Source organism: Schistocerca nitens, chromosome 8, assembly GCF_023898315.1.
Source record: "Schistocerca nitens isolate TAMUIC-IGC-003100 chromosome 8, iqSchNite1.1, whole genome shotgun sequence".
Taxonomy (NCBI): Eukaryota; Metazoa; Arthropoda; class Insecta; order Orthoptera; family Acrididae; genus Schistocerca; species Schistocerca nitens.
Genome location: NC_064621.1, coordinates 338725280 through 338741135, shown reverse-complemented (window position 1 = coordinate 338741135; position 15856 = coordinate 338725280). Strand labels below are relative to the sequence as shown.

General features: G+C 38.8%; 1 protein-coding gene across 2 annotated transcripts in view; it reads left to right on the top strand.

Annotated features, from left to right (window-relative positions):
* The window catches only part of LOC126199715 (m7GpppN-mRNA hydrolase), a 66374-nt gene extending 52314 nt beyond the window's left edge, over positions 1-14060 (top strand). For both annotated transcript variants that reach the window (XM_049936643.1, XM_049936644.1), the window contains exon 6: positions 13657-14060. In XM_049936643.1, the coding sequence (XP_049792600.1) occupies positions 13657-13784 (128 nt within the window). In that variant the 3' untranslated portion in view covers positions 13785-14060. The remainder of the gene's footprint in view (positions 1-13656) is intronic.
* The last annotated feature ends 1796 nt before the right edge of the window (positions 14061-15856 follow it).

The window sequence follows — 15856 nt, the reverse complement described above, 5'->3', positions numbered from 1 at the left end:
TACTCCAAATCCCATGCCACTTTCCTTGACGTTGACCTCCATCTGTCCAATGGCCAGCTTCACACGTCTGTCCACATCAAACCCACCAACAAGCAACAGTACCTCCATTATGACAGCTGCCACCCGTTCCACATCAAATGGTCCCTTCCCTACAGCCTAGGTCTTCGTGGCAAACGAATCTGCTCCAGTCCGGAATCCCTGAACCATTACACCAACAACCTGAAAACAGCTTTTGCATCCCGCAACTACCCTCCCGACCTGGTACAGAAGCAAATTAGCAGAGCCACTTCCTCATCCCCTCGAACCCAGAACCTCCCACAAAAGAACCCCAAAAGTGCCTCACTTGTGACAGGATACTTTCCGGGACTGGATCAGACTCTGAATGTGGCTCTCCAGCAGGGATACGATTTCCTCAAATCCTGCCCTGAAATGAGATCCATCCTTCATGAAATCCTCCCCACTCCACCAAGAGTGTCTTTCCGCCGTCCACCTAACCTTCGTAACCTCTTGGTTCATCCCTATGAAATCCCCAAACCACCTTCCCTACCCTCTGGCTCCTACCCTTGTAACCGCCCCCGGTGTAAAACCTGTCCCATGCACCCTCCCACCACCACCTACTCCAGTCCTGTAATCCGGAAGGCGTACACGATCAAAGGCAGAGCCACGTATGAAAGCACCCACGTGATTTACCAACTGACCTGCCTACACTGTGAAGCTTTCTATGTGGGAATGACCAGCAACAAACTGTCCATTCGCATGAATGGACACAGGCAGACAGTGTTTGTTGGTAATGAGGATCACCCTGTGGCTAAACATGCCTTGGTGCACGGCCAGCACATCTTGGCACAGTGTTACACCGTTCGGGTTATCTGGATACTTCCCACTAACACCAACCTGTCAGAACTCCGGAGATGGGAACTTGCCCTCCAGTATATCCTCTCTTCTTGTTACCCACCAGGCCTCAACCTCCGCTAATTTCAAGTTGCCGCCGCTCATACCTCACCTGTCATTCAACAACATCTTTGCCTCTGTACTTCCGCCTCGACTGACATCTCTGCCCAAACACTTTGCCTTTACAAATGTCTGCTTGTGTCTGTGTATGTGAGGATGGTTATGTGTGTGTGTGTGTGTGTGTGTGTGTGTGTGTGTGTGTGTGCGCGCGCGCGCTCGCGAGTGTATACCTGTCCTTTTTTCCCCCTAAGGTAAGTCTTTCCGCTCCTGGGATTGGAATGACTCCTTGCCCTCTCCCTTAAAACCCACATCCTTTCGTCTTTCCTTCTCCTTCCCTCTTTCCTGATGAAGCAACCATTGGTTGCGAAAGCTTGAATTTTGTGTGTATGTTTGTGTTTGTTTGTGTGTCTATCGACATGCCAGTGCTTTCATTTGGTAAGTCACATCATCTTTGTTATATATATATTTTTAACTCTCGAGTGCACTGGCTATCCTTGGAATGAAACGGTAGGTATTCTTTTGTTTCTGCTGTTTGTAAACAACACACTTTCAAACACGCAGTTAGTTTTGTTCAAGTGTGATTGTGAGTAGTTGTTATACTTACGTTTGCAGTGCTTGTTTACGTGTGTTTTGTTGTGTTTATTGAAGATGACGAAATGTAAAGGCATTTTCAAGAAATGACAATTTAGAGGAAACCAGTTTAGAAAGCTTTCTGTACAAGAAGTTATGTCGCCTGGCAACAATGTTTCTAGTTGTAATTCTTCAACAAGTGCATCGTCAAAGAAGCTCTCACCATTTCAAGAGAGTTACAATGAATTTACTGTAAGTGACAATGGGTGCAGTAACATTATTATAAATTTGAGAATATTATCAGATGTAATTTCTAAATTTGTACAATGTAGACAGTGTGGTGAGTCACAGAGTGTGAAAATATGTGAGTGTGCCAGTGGCAGAAAAGGCCTAGCAATTGCTTTGGATTTAATTTGCACTATATGCTCAGCTGTGATTTCATTTATGAGTTCTTAAAAACCAGATGCAAGTGGCCCTTATGAAATCAGTACTAGATTAGTTTATGCCTTACGATCCATTGGCAAGGGCATGGCTGCAGGGAGAACATTTTGTTCAGTGATGAACTTACATCAACCACCAAATAAATTTGAAAAACTGACTGCAATATTAGAGGAAGCTGTATGTGAGGTTAGTGAGGAAAGCGTGAAACTGACTGCTCGGGAATATTCCCCCGTTAGGAAGTTCACAAAAAAATATTTTCTGCAGAAAAAACTAAATATTTTTTGTTAATAAATTTAAAAAAGTATTTCTTAAAAACTATAAAATGGATAAAGTAGATTTTAGTACAGTTGACTATATTAGCATCATGTAACACACAGTAAAAGTATTAAGGTCCTGCATGAAATACTTTTTTCAGAAATGGGTCAAATACTTGCCTAAATTAACATGGGTTGGATAGGCAGAGTGTGGTAACCTGCACATGCACACTTATGGGCTTCTTTTAACTTACAAATTTAAGATGAAAATATGATATTTAAGTTAATTTTTCCGCTTTTATTATTATTATTCAGAAAGTCCTAGAACACTATCTTGTCTGTCATATTACCAGATACTGCTGATGTAATTATAAGCAGTATCTTCTCTGCTCCAGCTAGCTGTATTACATAAATATTTATTACTAAAAATGGAAAAAATTGCATTTTTACAAGTTTTTATGCATTATTTACTTGAAAACTCCCATCAGAAAACTTTTGAAAATTACACGAAATATTGTTTGGTTAATATTTTAGTAGTCAGTGCAAATACAGTGGGCAATACTTTTCTGTGTAAAATGTTAAAAAATTTTCAACATTCTGCATTTCTCATCACTGAATTTCTACTGTAAAATATGCAGGTTGGCAACTCTGTTTCCAGCAGTCTTCTGTTTATAACAGAGTGAGAACTTGCACATTAACCATTCTGCATCCAGTTTTGTGTTTGGTTTGAACTTCTTGTTAGGTACAATGTCAGTGAGGAAATACAGGATTGAAAAAGTGAGGTGTGTGGACTACGAAAAAAAGACAAGAAGGTGGTGTTTAAGAAAAGTGAAAAACACTTCACAGTTGTTGGAAATATGTCAGAGTTATTGCAGAAATTACTAGATCCTCAAGTAACGGTATTAGCATCACAACCACTGTGTAGGTATTGCTGCATCACTACAAGAAGAAATTTAGTGACAATCCACCTGAACGATCACCATCACCCGAGTGTGAAACTGAAGAAGAAAGTTGCTACTCACCATATAGTGGAGATGCTGAGTTACAGATACGCACATTCCCTACATTCCATCCTGGATTTTTCATTGTTTGAAACTGAAGGAGAATGTTTATATTCCTGGATGTGAAGTTGTTGACACATTGAATGTTAGCATTTCTGCCTAGCTCCTACTATATCGCCCCTTAAATGTCCAGGAAATGTAAGAAGCATGAGAAGAAAACAGTATTTTAAAACAAAACTGGAAGAAATTGAAACAAGTTTTACACAAGCAACATCTTCAAAACTTTATCATGTGTATAATGTAGATGCATGTGGTGCAGAACTTGAAAATAGTGATATGTGCATGAAATGCAATGTATGGTTTTTAAAACCTAAATACAGCTATCTCGGCAGTCACCTACATTGAGAAGGTACAGTTGCTGACACTGATACCAGGTAGCCACTCTAAGCAGCAGATATGGAAATACATACTCACTTCCTCACATTATTTGATTTCAAAAGCTCGTAAAATAAAGAATGAGAAAGGTATTTGGGCACGCCCAGATTCTTACTGTGGGCATCTGTTGCAAGATGATACACTTATTGTTGCTTTGGATTGTTCAAATGTGTGTGAAATCTTGTGGGCTTTGGAATGTTACCTAAGTGATGACAAAGATTACAACAGGAAAAGTCCTAACCAGGCCAATGCTATAGTGAAAATGGTAAAAAGATATATGACAAAATCATTAAGAGAAGCATATCTCGTAATGAAAAATGAGAAACCGAATTTAAAAATTGGTCACACAGAATTGTATTCCTTATGACCAAAATGGGTAAAATGCCAGCCAGTGAAGGAAGTATGCATATGTATTTATTGCACTAATTTGAAACTTGTTTGTTTTACCATAAGCATTGTCACAAGAAAGAAGTACATAGAGATGGACCTGACGCTTTTGGTGTGTGTCAAGAGCCGCAAGATAAATGTTGGTTGCAGGAGTGTGCAATGTATCCTTGGTGCTCAAGTGATCACTGTTGAAGTATTACACCTTCAGGATACTGACAATGACGTAACCTATGCTTTGTGGGAGGGAGGAGAGTTGGTGAAGAAGACGTAGAGCCACAGAAGTTTGTTATAGAGGTTAGGCATTGGGCCATGAAAGGAATGCTCACCATCATATCCGGAGGATTCAGAGACAGGCTGTAGCACATGTAAAGTCAGCCACATCCCAGAATACCAACATATTAGTTCTTGATTTCAACTTTGCTGAGAACTGATCTGTTGCTTTGCAGAACATAATTCAAAGGTACCACTGGCACACATCTCAAATGTCAACATTAACATGTGTTGTTCACCACCTTGGAACATCACATGGTTCTGCTATTCTCAGTGATGATCTCAGCCGTCAGCTTGATAATTGATGTGAGAGAGTCTAGAGGCCATTCATTTTGTAGACACATGTATGTGACTGATGGTGCAGCATCTCAATTTTAAAAACTGCTTTCAGCTTTATGAGCTTGTCAACACTGTAGTACAGGAATTAAGCGAAAAAAATTGATATTTTCAGTAACGGATCATGGGAAAAGTGCTTGTGATTGGGTAAGTGGTCTCTGTATACATCTCGCATGAAGATATAATCTCCAGCATGAAGCTGTTGATGCTCTAAGAAGATGCTAATGGATTTGTACACACTGTACCAACATTAGTAGCAAACATGAAACTCTTAATTCCAAATGAAAGTACATTGAGGGAATTTTGTTTAAAAAAGAGAGAAGAGTGGTCTGTTATAAAGCCTGTGGTACGAATTCAATCAAGTCACTACTGGGTTGTGTCCCGCAGTGGCACAAACATTGCAAGAACGGTTCTCCACAAAATGCAGCCTGTTACTGTGTGTGAAATGCACAGACCACAGTGTACACTAGAAGACTTTGCAGTGAGCCGCCTCATTTCTAGTGTGTTTGACAATCAGTGGTGGGTGGGACAGACAATAAGTATGTCTCATGTGCTGCAAGATATAACCGTCTCCTTTGTGACGCCTCACAGTCCTGCTAATGGTTTCAAATGGCCATCAACAAAAGATCAGTGTGCAGTTCCTATTTCCCAAGCACTGCTCTTGTTTGGTCATTCTTTTCCATGTGCAGATTCAGCTCAGCTGTATGAGTGCAGTGAGAAGCAGATGAAGAAAACAGTGCAGTGTTGGTTATTACATTGTGGACAGTTTTAATTCATGGAAAGTCATGAAGTAGTAAAATCATGACAAAAGACAATAATAATTTGTGAATAATATCATAAAAAGAAAAATGGGTATAAATATTCTATATCCAATTTTTGTTATAAAATGTTTTTGAAGAAAACTATGAATTGTTTTCCCACTCACTTATAATGTTGTAAAGTAATTATTTTGATTCAGAAATACCAGTTTTGCATGACATTTACTTAAAATCAGCGATCAATTTAAATATTTAAGTGTCCATGATTTTTTGACCTTGAGAGTAGAGCTAGGTCCACCTAAAAAATTTCTCACATTTTGTATAGACAAGTATTGCCCACTCTGATTGCACATTCCCTAAGTACAATGGCCATCTAATGGACCAAACTTTTTAGAACATTTAGGATGGGGGTTTTGGAGAAAATTTCTAAATAACCAAAAATTTCAGATTCTTTCGTCTTTAAGTACAAATATTTTGGTAGTTTAAGAATTTCATGCATTAATGTCATAGCTGACAATTAGCAGTCCATCCACTCTATCATTTCATATTTTCAAAACATAATTTTGAAACACACAGAAAGTTACAAATTTTCATAGTTCATTTTTCCAAAAAGAAAAAAGCTCAGAAGTATGTATGTATTTATCATGTCTCATAGCATTGGGAACAAATTATTTGCTGAGAATAAGTTCAGATTTCTATCACTTTTTGTTTCTTTATTATAATTTTTCAATGTTGCCTTTCATTATGACATTTTCACAAATACTCTCATTGAGAGACATCTGTAGCATTTTAACAAATCATCAGAAAATCAGAATATTGTAGTTTTGGAGAGGTCATGTGGAATTTCAACATTATTTTTTTCAGCGAACTTGAAATAGTGATGTGGCACGTTCCTGCTTGACCTGTATGATTTGAGATGAAATTGCCCTACAGTACATAATAGTGAATTTAAACTGAATAAATCACTAGTTTTGGAAACATTGATACATGTCATCAGAAAGCTAGGACACAAACTTCACAGTGACATGTTTTAATTTTCAGGAAACTAATGAACTTAAAAGGTAATCAGTATAGAAGTTCAGATACACTCAAAATTACTGCTGCCTTTGTGCCATTATACTGTTTAATTTGCAAATTTACTATTATACTTCCGTTGTCTCAGTTTTTCTGAACTGACTGTCACTCTTCATTAATCAGTGAAGTCAGTAAGCAAAACTTTGCATAATTTATCATAATTTGAAGTATGGCAACTGCACTTGCAAGTAGATAATTTTCAGCATAGACACACAAAATAGTTCTGTAAGCTATGTTACTTTGTTAAGTAACCACCCCATGTGTAAACCATGTTATTGCCAGAACATATAGCTTACTACTTGAGTAAACTTCGCCTTAGCAATTTTATAAACGAATGTACAGGGTGTATCAAAAAGAACGTCGCAGACTTACACGACTGAAAGACACGATAATAGAAGCGCAAGTATCCAGTAAGTATGTGCTCTAAAATGCAAACCTTAACAGCTATGAGCACCTGTTAATCTTCGGTACTTTGGAACACAACTCTTCTAATGAACAAGTGTTCATAACTTTTAAGGTATGCATTTTAGAGCACATGTTTATTGGACATTTTGTTCTTGTTTTGGTCCATTCTGCCACTTCCAAAAATACGGAAAGCAAAGAGCTTGCAGCAGAAGAGATTTGTTACACAATACTTAAACTCAAGAATGTCTCACAGGTCTTAATATATGCATTTTAGAGCCCATGTTTACTGACATTTGTGCTTCTATTATCATGTACTTTCAACCATGTAAGTTTGCACCATCCTTTTTGATACACCGTGTACATTTTGCAGAATCATACACTACCGTTATGCCTCAGCTGGTCCCATGGTAACATCTATGCATCGACTCTGCCTATCCCAATCATGTAGTCGGGTCAAAGCTTAAGAAGTACTCATTTAACATTTTTACAATATTATGAAGAGGATAGACTGCTACTCACCGTAAAAATGACATGTTGAGTTGCAGACAGGCATGACAAAAAGACTGTTACATATAAGTTTTTGGCCAAAGCCTTCTTCAGAAAAGAAAAACACACACATTAATACAAGGAAGCAAACCTCATGTATACATGACCACTATCTCAGGCCATTCTGGCCAGAGTGGCTGGGGATAGTGGTCGTGTGTGTGTGAGGTGTGCTTGCTTGTGTGAATGTGTGTGTGATTTTCTTTTGTTAAGAATGCTCTGGTCGAAAACCTATATGTAGCAGTTTTTTTGTTGTGCCTGTCGGCAACTCATCATGTCACCTTCATAGTGAGTAGCAATTTATCCTTTTCGGAATATTGTTGATATTACAATGTGGTCTTTCAGTTAACATTTTCTATGATAATTCATGCTCATGCAGTCTGCAACACGTATTAGTGAAATATGTGTTATTTTCTTTGGTTGTTATGAGCATAGACTGTGTTTACAATACTCTACTTGGTAAACTTTTTGTTTTGTGCCACACCAACAGTTTGAGGTGACTAGTAATGAACTGAGTTCAACTGCCTTTTTGTATAAACTGTGAATTATGACGTAAGTTTTGTCACTGATAGTGTCACTGGATGGTTGATATAGCATGGTTCTTTTGATGTGTGAATAGAAGTTGTAGAAGACTAGTCATTGTCCATCACACCAGTTTAAAGTTTATAGACATGAGGCCAAGTGAAACTAAGAAACAGGGGTGTTGTGCCCATTATTCTGTAATATAATTCAGTACCCAAAAATGTTTCAGTTTGAGATAATAAACTTATACCCTATCAAGAAGAACAAGAAGATGAAGTTCAAACCAGTTTCATAACGTTACAGATGAGGTGATTATTGCTAATAGGAAAGTCTTGAGTTTTTTGGTGGCTTATCATCATCGTGAAGTCTTGTGTACATCTTACTATATCGCTTAGGGTGATCTTGTCTAATGCATATGTGAACTCGGAACTCGCTCAACCCATGCTAGACTGTGGATACAAACTTTTGGTGGATCATAGAACACGTGTCTGAGAGAATCAGCATTCAGTGGATCTTCTGTAGAACTGACTTCTTCAGCTGCCTTGTGCAGTCGTGCCAGGGACAAAGAAGTACATTGGGCCCAAAGCTACCATGAAGATTATAGAACTTGTATCAATGGTAATCATTACAGTCAGCCACAGCCAAGTGCAACTGCATACTCGTAGCACTGGTAGTGCCACTCGTTGCTTGTGGACAAAATTAATCATCAACTCCAACAATGAAAAGGACAATCCTGATGATGCTCTTGACATGCAAGATGCACAAGGAAAAAAGGATCGATTTCAATGATGAGAAATACTATTTCCAATTATTCTTTATTTTTAGTCCACTGTGGCACAGGCAGGGACTGTCATTCAGTCATAATTTGTCCCAGTAACCAGCTTCTTATCCTGAGGTAGTCATGTGGGGTGCCTATTGCAGAAATATCTGGATGACAGCCAATGATGCTAGATTGTATGCAGAGGAATACTAAGATGAACGTTTGTGTCTGTTGACTGCTGTGAGACACCAGTCTTCTCGAGACATTGGCAGCCTTGTTATGTTGCAAGACAGTGACATAGCCTCAAAAGTATGGATTATAAAATGAATTACATCATTTTGTTCGGACTGGGGTTATTTTTCACTTAACAGTTGATGAATAATGTTGCAGCCTATGACACTGTCACACTTGGGTTTGATGAGAATTTGAATAGGTTGGTGGAAACCAGCAGATTGACCTGGTTGTATGTTACTCTGATAATGTTTTGGGCCAGGTTTCAAGCAGGTATCCCACTTCAGTGTTTATGGGAAAATCATGATAGTCAGGGCTCAGCATGATGAAAGTAGAAAAAGGTTAAAGAAGAAACAGGAGCAGGTAAGAGCGAAACTGGAAAGTATGTGAAGGAAGTAGAAAGGGTAAAAAAGGAACAGGAGAAGGTAAAACTGAAACATAAGATCGCTATTGGAATTTCTACGATACAGAGTGTGAGTCTTTGAAAGCCAAGATGCTGAGAGCTCACCTTGCCTTTTTTTAGTCTGTGGCTGCTCGAGTTGAGCCTATTTGTCTATATTCCACTTAGATGGCTCCTTATCTCCTTTCCTCTATACTTGGCTCCAGTTCATAGTCAGAGAATTAATGAAAAACCTTGTCAAACCAAAGGTTTCTGAGAAACAGACTATCTTCAAAATAGATCTAAGTGACACCACAGATCTGTTGTGAACTCAGAAAGTGGGCTATGGGTATGGAACCAAACAAGCTATGGCTCATTGTGGTGTATCAGAGGAGGATCTAGGATCTCTCGGTGTTCCAGAGTGAATGCCTTGCATTTGTTAAGAATATGGTATCTACAATTCTGTATAAATCACCCCTGCCATATTGCTTTATAAAGGGCATGTGTTGAAATCCAAAAGTGCAGTTAATGCTGACCTGAAGAAAACGGGTAGGCATTGGCATTGACATGTTTTCTATGTTAAGTCGCTTTGGTGGTCATAATAGGGTGATCAGACATCACGTTTTTACTGGGACTGCCCTTTTTATTTGTCCTGTTTCCCTTTGTCCCATGAAATATTTTCTTAATCAGCAGTACCCTTATCTTTTTGTGTGTGTGCACTTTTTTATTTATTTATTTATTTATTTATTTATTTTTTTTTTCCTTCAATGTAGCATCATAGACATGTTACGTTACTTTAACTGGGGACCTAGAAACGACGGAGAGGCTCCGTCCCCGCCGCAGCCACAGTGGTCCACAACCCCATGATGACTATTGCAGTCCACTTCGCCTCTCCGTCGCCCCACACCAAACCCAGGGTTATTGTGCAGTTCGGCCCCTGGTGGACCTCCCATGGAACGTCTCACACTAGATGAGTGTAACCCATATGTTTGCGTGGTAGAGTAATGGTGGTGTAGCATATGTGGAAAACTTGTTTGCACAGCAATTGCCAACATAGTGTAGCTGAGCCGGAATAAGGGGAGCCAGCCCGCATTCGCCAAGGCAGATGGAAAACTGCCTAAAAACTATGCACAGGCTGGCTAGTTCACCGGACCTCGACACAAATCCGCCGGGCAGATTCGAGCCGGGGACCGGTGCTCCTTCCCGCCCGGAAAGCAGTGCGTTGACCGCATGGCCAACCGGGCGGGCATCGTAGACATAGTTTTTTAACATTTTCTTGAATCTTGCATTGTCTTGAATGCAAAGATGGAATAAAGAAGAATTATTTTGATCATGAGATGAGGAGGGGTGTCCACAGATTTTTCCATCATCATGCTCAATGCCAGTGATTTGTGGGTGAGCTTCGCAATTTTTATTGATTATTTGCTACTGCAGAAATGACAGACAGATGTAACACGTTTTTGTTACAGAACATTAGAGGGCTGTCAGTGTTCAATTGTATTTGTAGTTATGAGTTAGCTATTTACTGTTAGATGACATAAATTTGCAGTAGATGCAACTGACACTGTCTCTGTACTGTACAGACAACAGTGAGAAGTAGGCGGCAGTTTCAACACCAGGTACGGCAAGATTATCGACTTTGGTGGGTACAAGAGGGCAGAAATAAACAAGGTTTATTCCAAACTGAACATTGAAGGCATCAGTTGTGCATCCCATGTGGTACACAATGGAGTTCAAATAAGTGCAAATATTCTTCCCATTGACATATAAACAATAGTTAATAAAATTTTTCAATATCTTCACATTTACACTGTGCATGTGGGGGAACTGAAATGATTCTGTAATTTCATTGATAATGAACACAAGCAAGTTCTCTCCATCTGAACAGGCCTTAGAAGGTCCAATGGTACCGACTGGCTGCCGTGTCATCCTCATTCCACAGGCGTCACTTGATGCGGATATGGAGGGGCATATGTCAGTTTACGAGACTGGAGCCGGTACTTCTCAACCAAGTAGCTCATCAGTTTGCCTCACAAAGGCTGAGTGCACCCCGCTTGCCAACAGCGCTGGCAGACTGGGTAGTCACCCATCCAAGTGCTAGCCCAGACCAACAGCACTTAACTTCAGTGATCTGAAGGGAACCGGTGTCACCACTGTGGCAAGGCCGCCGGCTCACAAGCAATTTCTAGGTAGTATTAAAACTAGATGGTTGTCATTGTCGCCAGGAGCTATGAGAGTTATTGGCATGTATTAACCTTTGAAATCACATTTTCTGCCTCAGGATAGGAGTCCTACATTGCTGAAACAGTTTTTTTAAGAGCCCACAGTCTCTTCTTTGGCTTTGGCTTTTGGTCTATAAACATCAGTTTTTATTTATTTTAGTAAAGTGATGCAGTCAGTATGCAGAATATTTTCTTTTTGTCTAGCATCCCATTTTTTTATCCCGATTTTTCCCAAATGTCCTGTTTTTTCATGTGGAAAATCTGGTCACCCTAGGTCATGAGACTGATACCATTGTTCATAAGTTCCAACGTCTTTTATAAATCAGGTCAATAAAGGAAATCCTCAAAAATTTTAATGGGATCGTGATCACATTAATCAGTTCTAGATTATGGCCATTGGCGATAAAAGTGAATGTAAAAATTCAAAAAGATTTATAAGGCTTAAGCATTCTCTGGCAATTCCTCCATTCTGGGTGATAATTTGACCAAAGCCTCTCTCATAGCCTTTCATACTACTTATGATGCCGTCGAGTTCACTAGGGGTATTGGATGTGTACCCATCATGAAGTGGTTAACACAGAGTGTCTGAAATGCATATGGTAGATGCAGAGAACTAGTAGCAGAGAAAGGGGCAGTTTGAGAAGTCCTTAAAATAAAATGAGAGAAAGATGGCTGAGCAGAAAAAGTTAAGAGAGCTACAAAGTAAGAAAATGAAACTTAAGGAAAGTTCTGAGAAAGAGGTTTCTCAGGTAGAAGGTGTTCTATAACTACACAGTATTTGCTTGTGACTTCATGTAATGTTCACATATGTGCCCTTACCAAACTAGACGGTTACTATTCATTCCATAATTGTTTTATTCAAATTTTAGTTGAATTTTATTCTTAGATCCCTTTGTAAACAGTGTAATTATTTTCTGAAGTAGATAATGCTCTTAGTTTTTATGTCAGTGTGATTGTTCCTGATGGAACTGTTTTATTAATAATGTTCACTTCCTTTGCTTATAGTCTCATTTGAGTTTTCCTGTAATTTTTTGTTCATATTACTTTTGAAACTTAATTCTGTTGTCAGATGTGGTACGTTTATTTATTTATTTTAGAATCTCTTGACACACTGATGTCCCATTCAAGGCATCAGCCAGTAGTATCATTGAGCAGCCGTTGTCAGATTATGAATTATAGTTACACAGTTTAACAACTACTCAAATGCAGAGACATTGAGCTAATGACAGGTACAAACTACCAGAATGTGGAGATGTTGAGTCAATGACAGGTACATAAATAACACTGAAAATTGTTAGCTTTCAGACAAATTATCTTTTGAGCTAAAGCACACGTGTGCTCTCTCTCTCTCTCTCTCTCTCTCTCTCTCTCTCTCTCTCTCTCTCACACACACACACACACACACACACACACAGAGTCTGTACAGCCACATTGTGTCGGGTGAATACACAATACCTGGACTGCAGTTCTGCAGCTTGACTGGGGTGAGAGGTTGTGTTGGGTGGAACAGGAAGACGGAGAAAGGGGGCAGTGAGCAGGAGGTAGTACTGGGAAAGGGTGGCTGACGGCTCAGAGGGAGGCAGCAGGTACAGTGGATAGGAATGTAACATGGGCAGTGGTACGGGTGAGTTCATGCAGTGCATGATTATGTGTCAGAGTAGATTGAAAAGGGAGTGGCAGAACATGGAAGGGGCGAGGGACTGTGAGAAGAGGTTGTGAGGAATATGTGTGAAGTTTGAGTCCTGGGGCAGGTGGGAGTGGAACAAGGGTGAGGGGCTAGCATAGATGAAGACCAGGAGAATTATGGGAACAGAGGGTGTGTAGCAAGGGCAACTCTCATCTACGAACATCAGAAAAGCTGTTGTTGGAGAGGGGAAGGGGGGGGGGGCTGTCAGTTGCAACGAGAGACCAGGTGGAGCATGTTACTTGGTATCCCCACCCTCCCTCATTCAGTATTGATTTACTTAACAGCAAGTACATTTTTTCCTCAGTATCATTGTTTGTGTGTGGGATAATATCAATATAAGAAACATTTATTTTAGTAAATGGATTAGTTAAATTATCCATTACAGGTGTTGAAAATTTGTAAATGAGAATACCTTTGCTTTACGTTTCAGATGATGAGAAAAATTCTGGTAAGCTTGTAGTAAACTCTGGAATTGGAAGCACGACTGATAAATGGGGATCACCTTCATGGGCAAACTTCCGGTTCGACTATGAGGCAATTATGAAATGTTTTGACTAATGAAAGGAATCGCCAGATTTCTTCGTACAAACTTAAAAGGAAACTATATTGTTTGTATATTCTCATTCTGGTTCCTCTGTGTGAGAGGATGTCTCAGGGTGACAGATATGCACCGCTGTGTCCCTTTCACAAAGGGACTTGTAAATAGGTGTGGATCCTGTAAATTGCACTTTTACAGTTAGAAACACTTTAATTTTAAGAGATATTTGGATGATCTCTTTGTTACTCTGTATCTGTTGTAATTTTGTTAATAAAACATTGCAGTTAGTACTGGTACATATTTTTGATATATGCCCTGCTCCCATTAGTGGTGGTACACGAATTTGTACATTTTACTCTGAGAAATTTGATTGTTACTGGATTTTAATTTTTTCTTGCCAACTTATATCAAGAACTTACTGCAAATATGCATCTGTTCATCAGTTTTCATGGACCATATGATTCATTTTGTGTATCTTTATCCAGATTGAGAAGCCAGAAAATTAGATCTTCAATTAACATAAAAATTCATTTGGTATTGTGATTAACATGATGAACACTCAACTTTCTACATTCTGCAAAACACCATATGCTGTGTAATGAAGGATACAGCACCTGATTTTTACAGTGAAGCTCATGTTGTGTGATACAAGAGGAAGTAATATGTGACTGCACACTTCTTGGAACATACATTCTCGAAAGTTCTTTTACATAGCCTATTAGCCCATATAAAATCCATCATGTATATGATCAGATTCTAATATGCTTTCCTCTTGCGTGATAAGTCAGTTTTCACTTCTGCAATCTTTTATAACTGTAACCGACATATCAGTACTCTTATTATTTCAATTATGAAATGACCTTCAGAGAAACATTTTTAGTTTTTCTTGTTAACTCTTGTTACCTCATATTAAATGAATTTCCCTACCAATTTCTGAAATTTTTATGTACCTTCAAATGTTAGAAACAGTAAGAAATGTAATACAGACAAGTAAGAAGCAAAAATTTTTCATGGTATTTACTCGTAATGAATAAGCAACAAGACATTTATTTGGCAGAAGCCAAACAGAGAGCAGGATGTGTCATCCAGAATCCTGGGGCAGAGGAGACCTAAAAGGTAAATAATCAGTGTAAAATTTTGTGATTGATTACACCTGAAACATTTCAGATGGCAGTTCAGTTTATAAAGTGTTGAGACACAGTAGAACTACATCACAGAATACAATTGGTAATCAAATGTAGATAAGGCAAAATGAATGGGGAAAGGAACAGAAAATAGCAAATATAAAGTGAAAATACATGTTTAATTAGAAATGAAAGGATAGACTGCATTGTGAGAGATAGAGGCACAGGATACAGCTTAAAATGATCAGCAGAAACTCAATTAACTCTGAGTGCCAGGTATATTACGAAAAGCCTGTTACCATTTGTAAGATTAAAAATTACTCAAAGTGAGAGAAATGTTCAAGTGAATGAAGTGGTAAAATTTGTAGCAACATTTTTGTGTTTTTGTTTGGCAGAGCGTGTTTCACAATGGAAGTTGTCTGTTGCTATCAGAAAAATTTTACCCATAGACATTCATTTGCACAAAGAAAATGATAGTTTTCATGTTAGTGTTGAATCTGCATGTAAAATGAGAGCATAGACTGTGTGTGGAGGGAGGGGGGGGGGGGGTGGTTCTTTAAGATTTGTACATATTTTATGAGGAAAGAGATGGGTGGAATAGCTTGCATTTAGTAGGTACATTGAACAGGTTTTTGTAACATGTGCATGTGAGATGGTATGCCTTGGATTACAGAAGAGGGTTTAGTATTGTCTTTAGGTTTGCCTATCTTTTCTGGGGCAAGTAGGTTAGAACTGTGGTAATGTTGCTCTAATTATGAGGCAAGTATTAAGAAAACTGTGGCCATACTATAAAAATTACTTAGAATATTTGATTTAGTGTTATATATTAATATTGCGAAAACACTGTTATTTGAAGTTTTTACTGTGTCATTGCAATATGCCCCAGTTGTGTCGTGTGAATGCAATTACCTATGTTTACTGAAGTAATCATGGTTAACACAGCTGTCTGTATCATATAAGTGAATGGT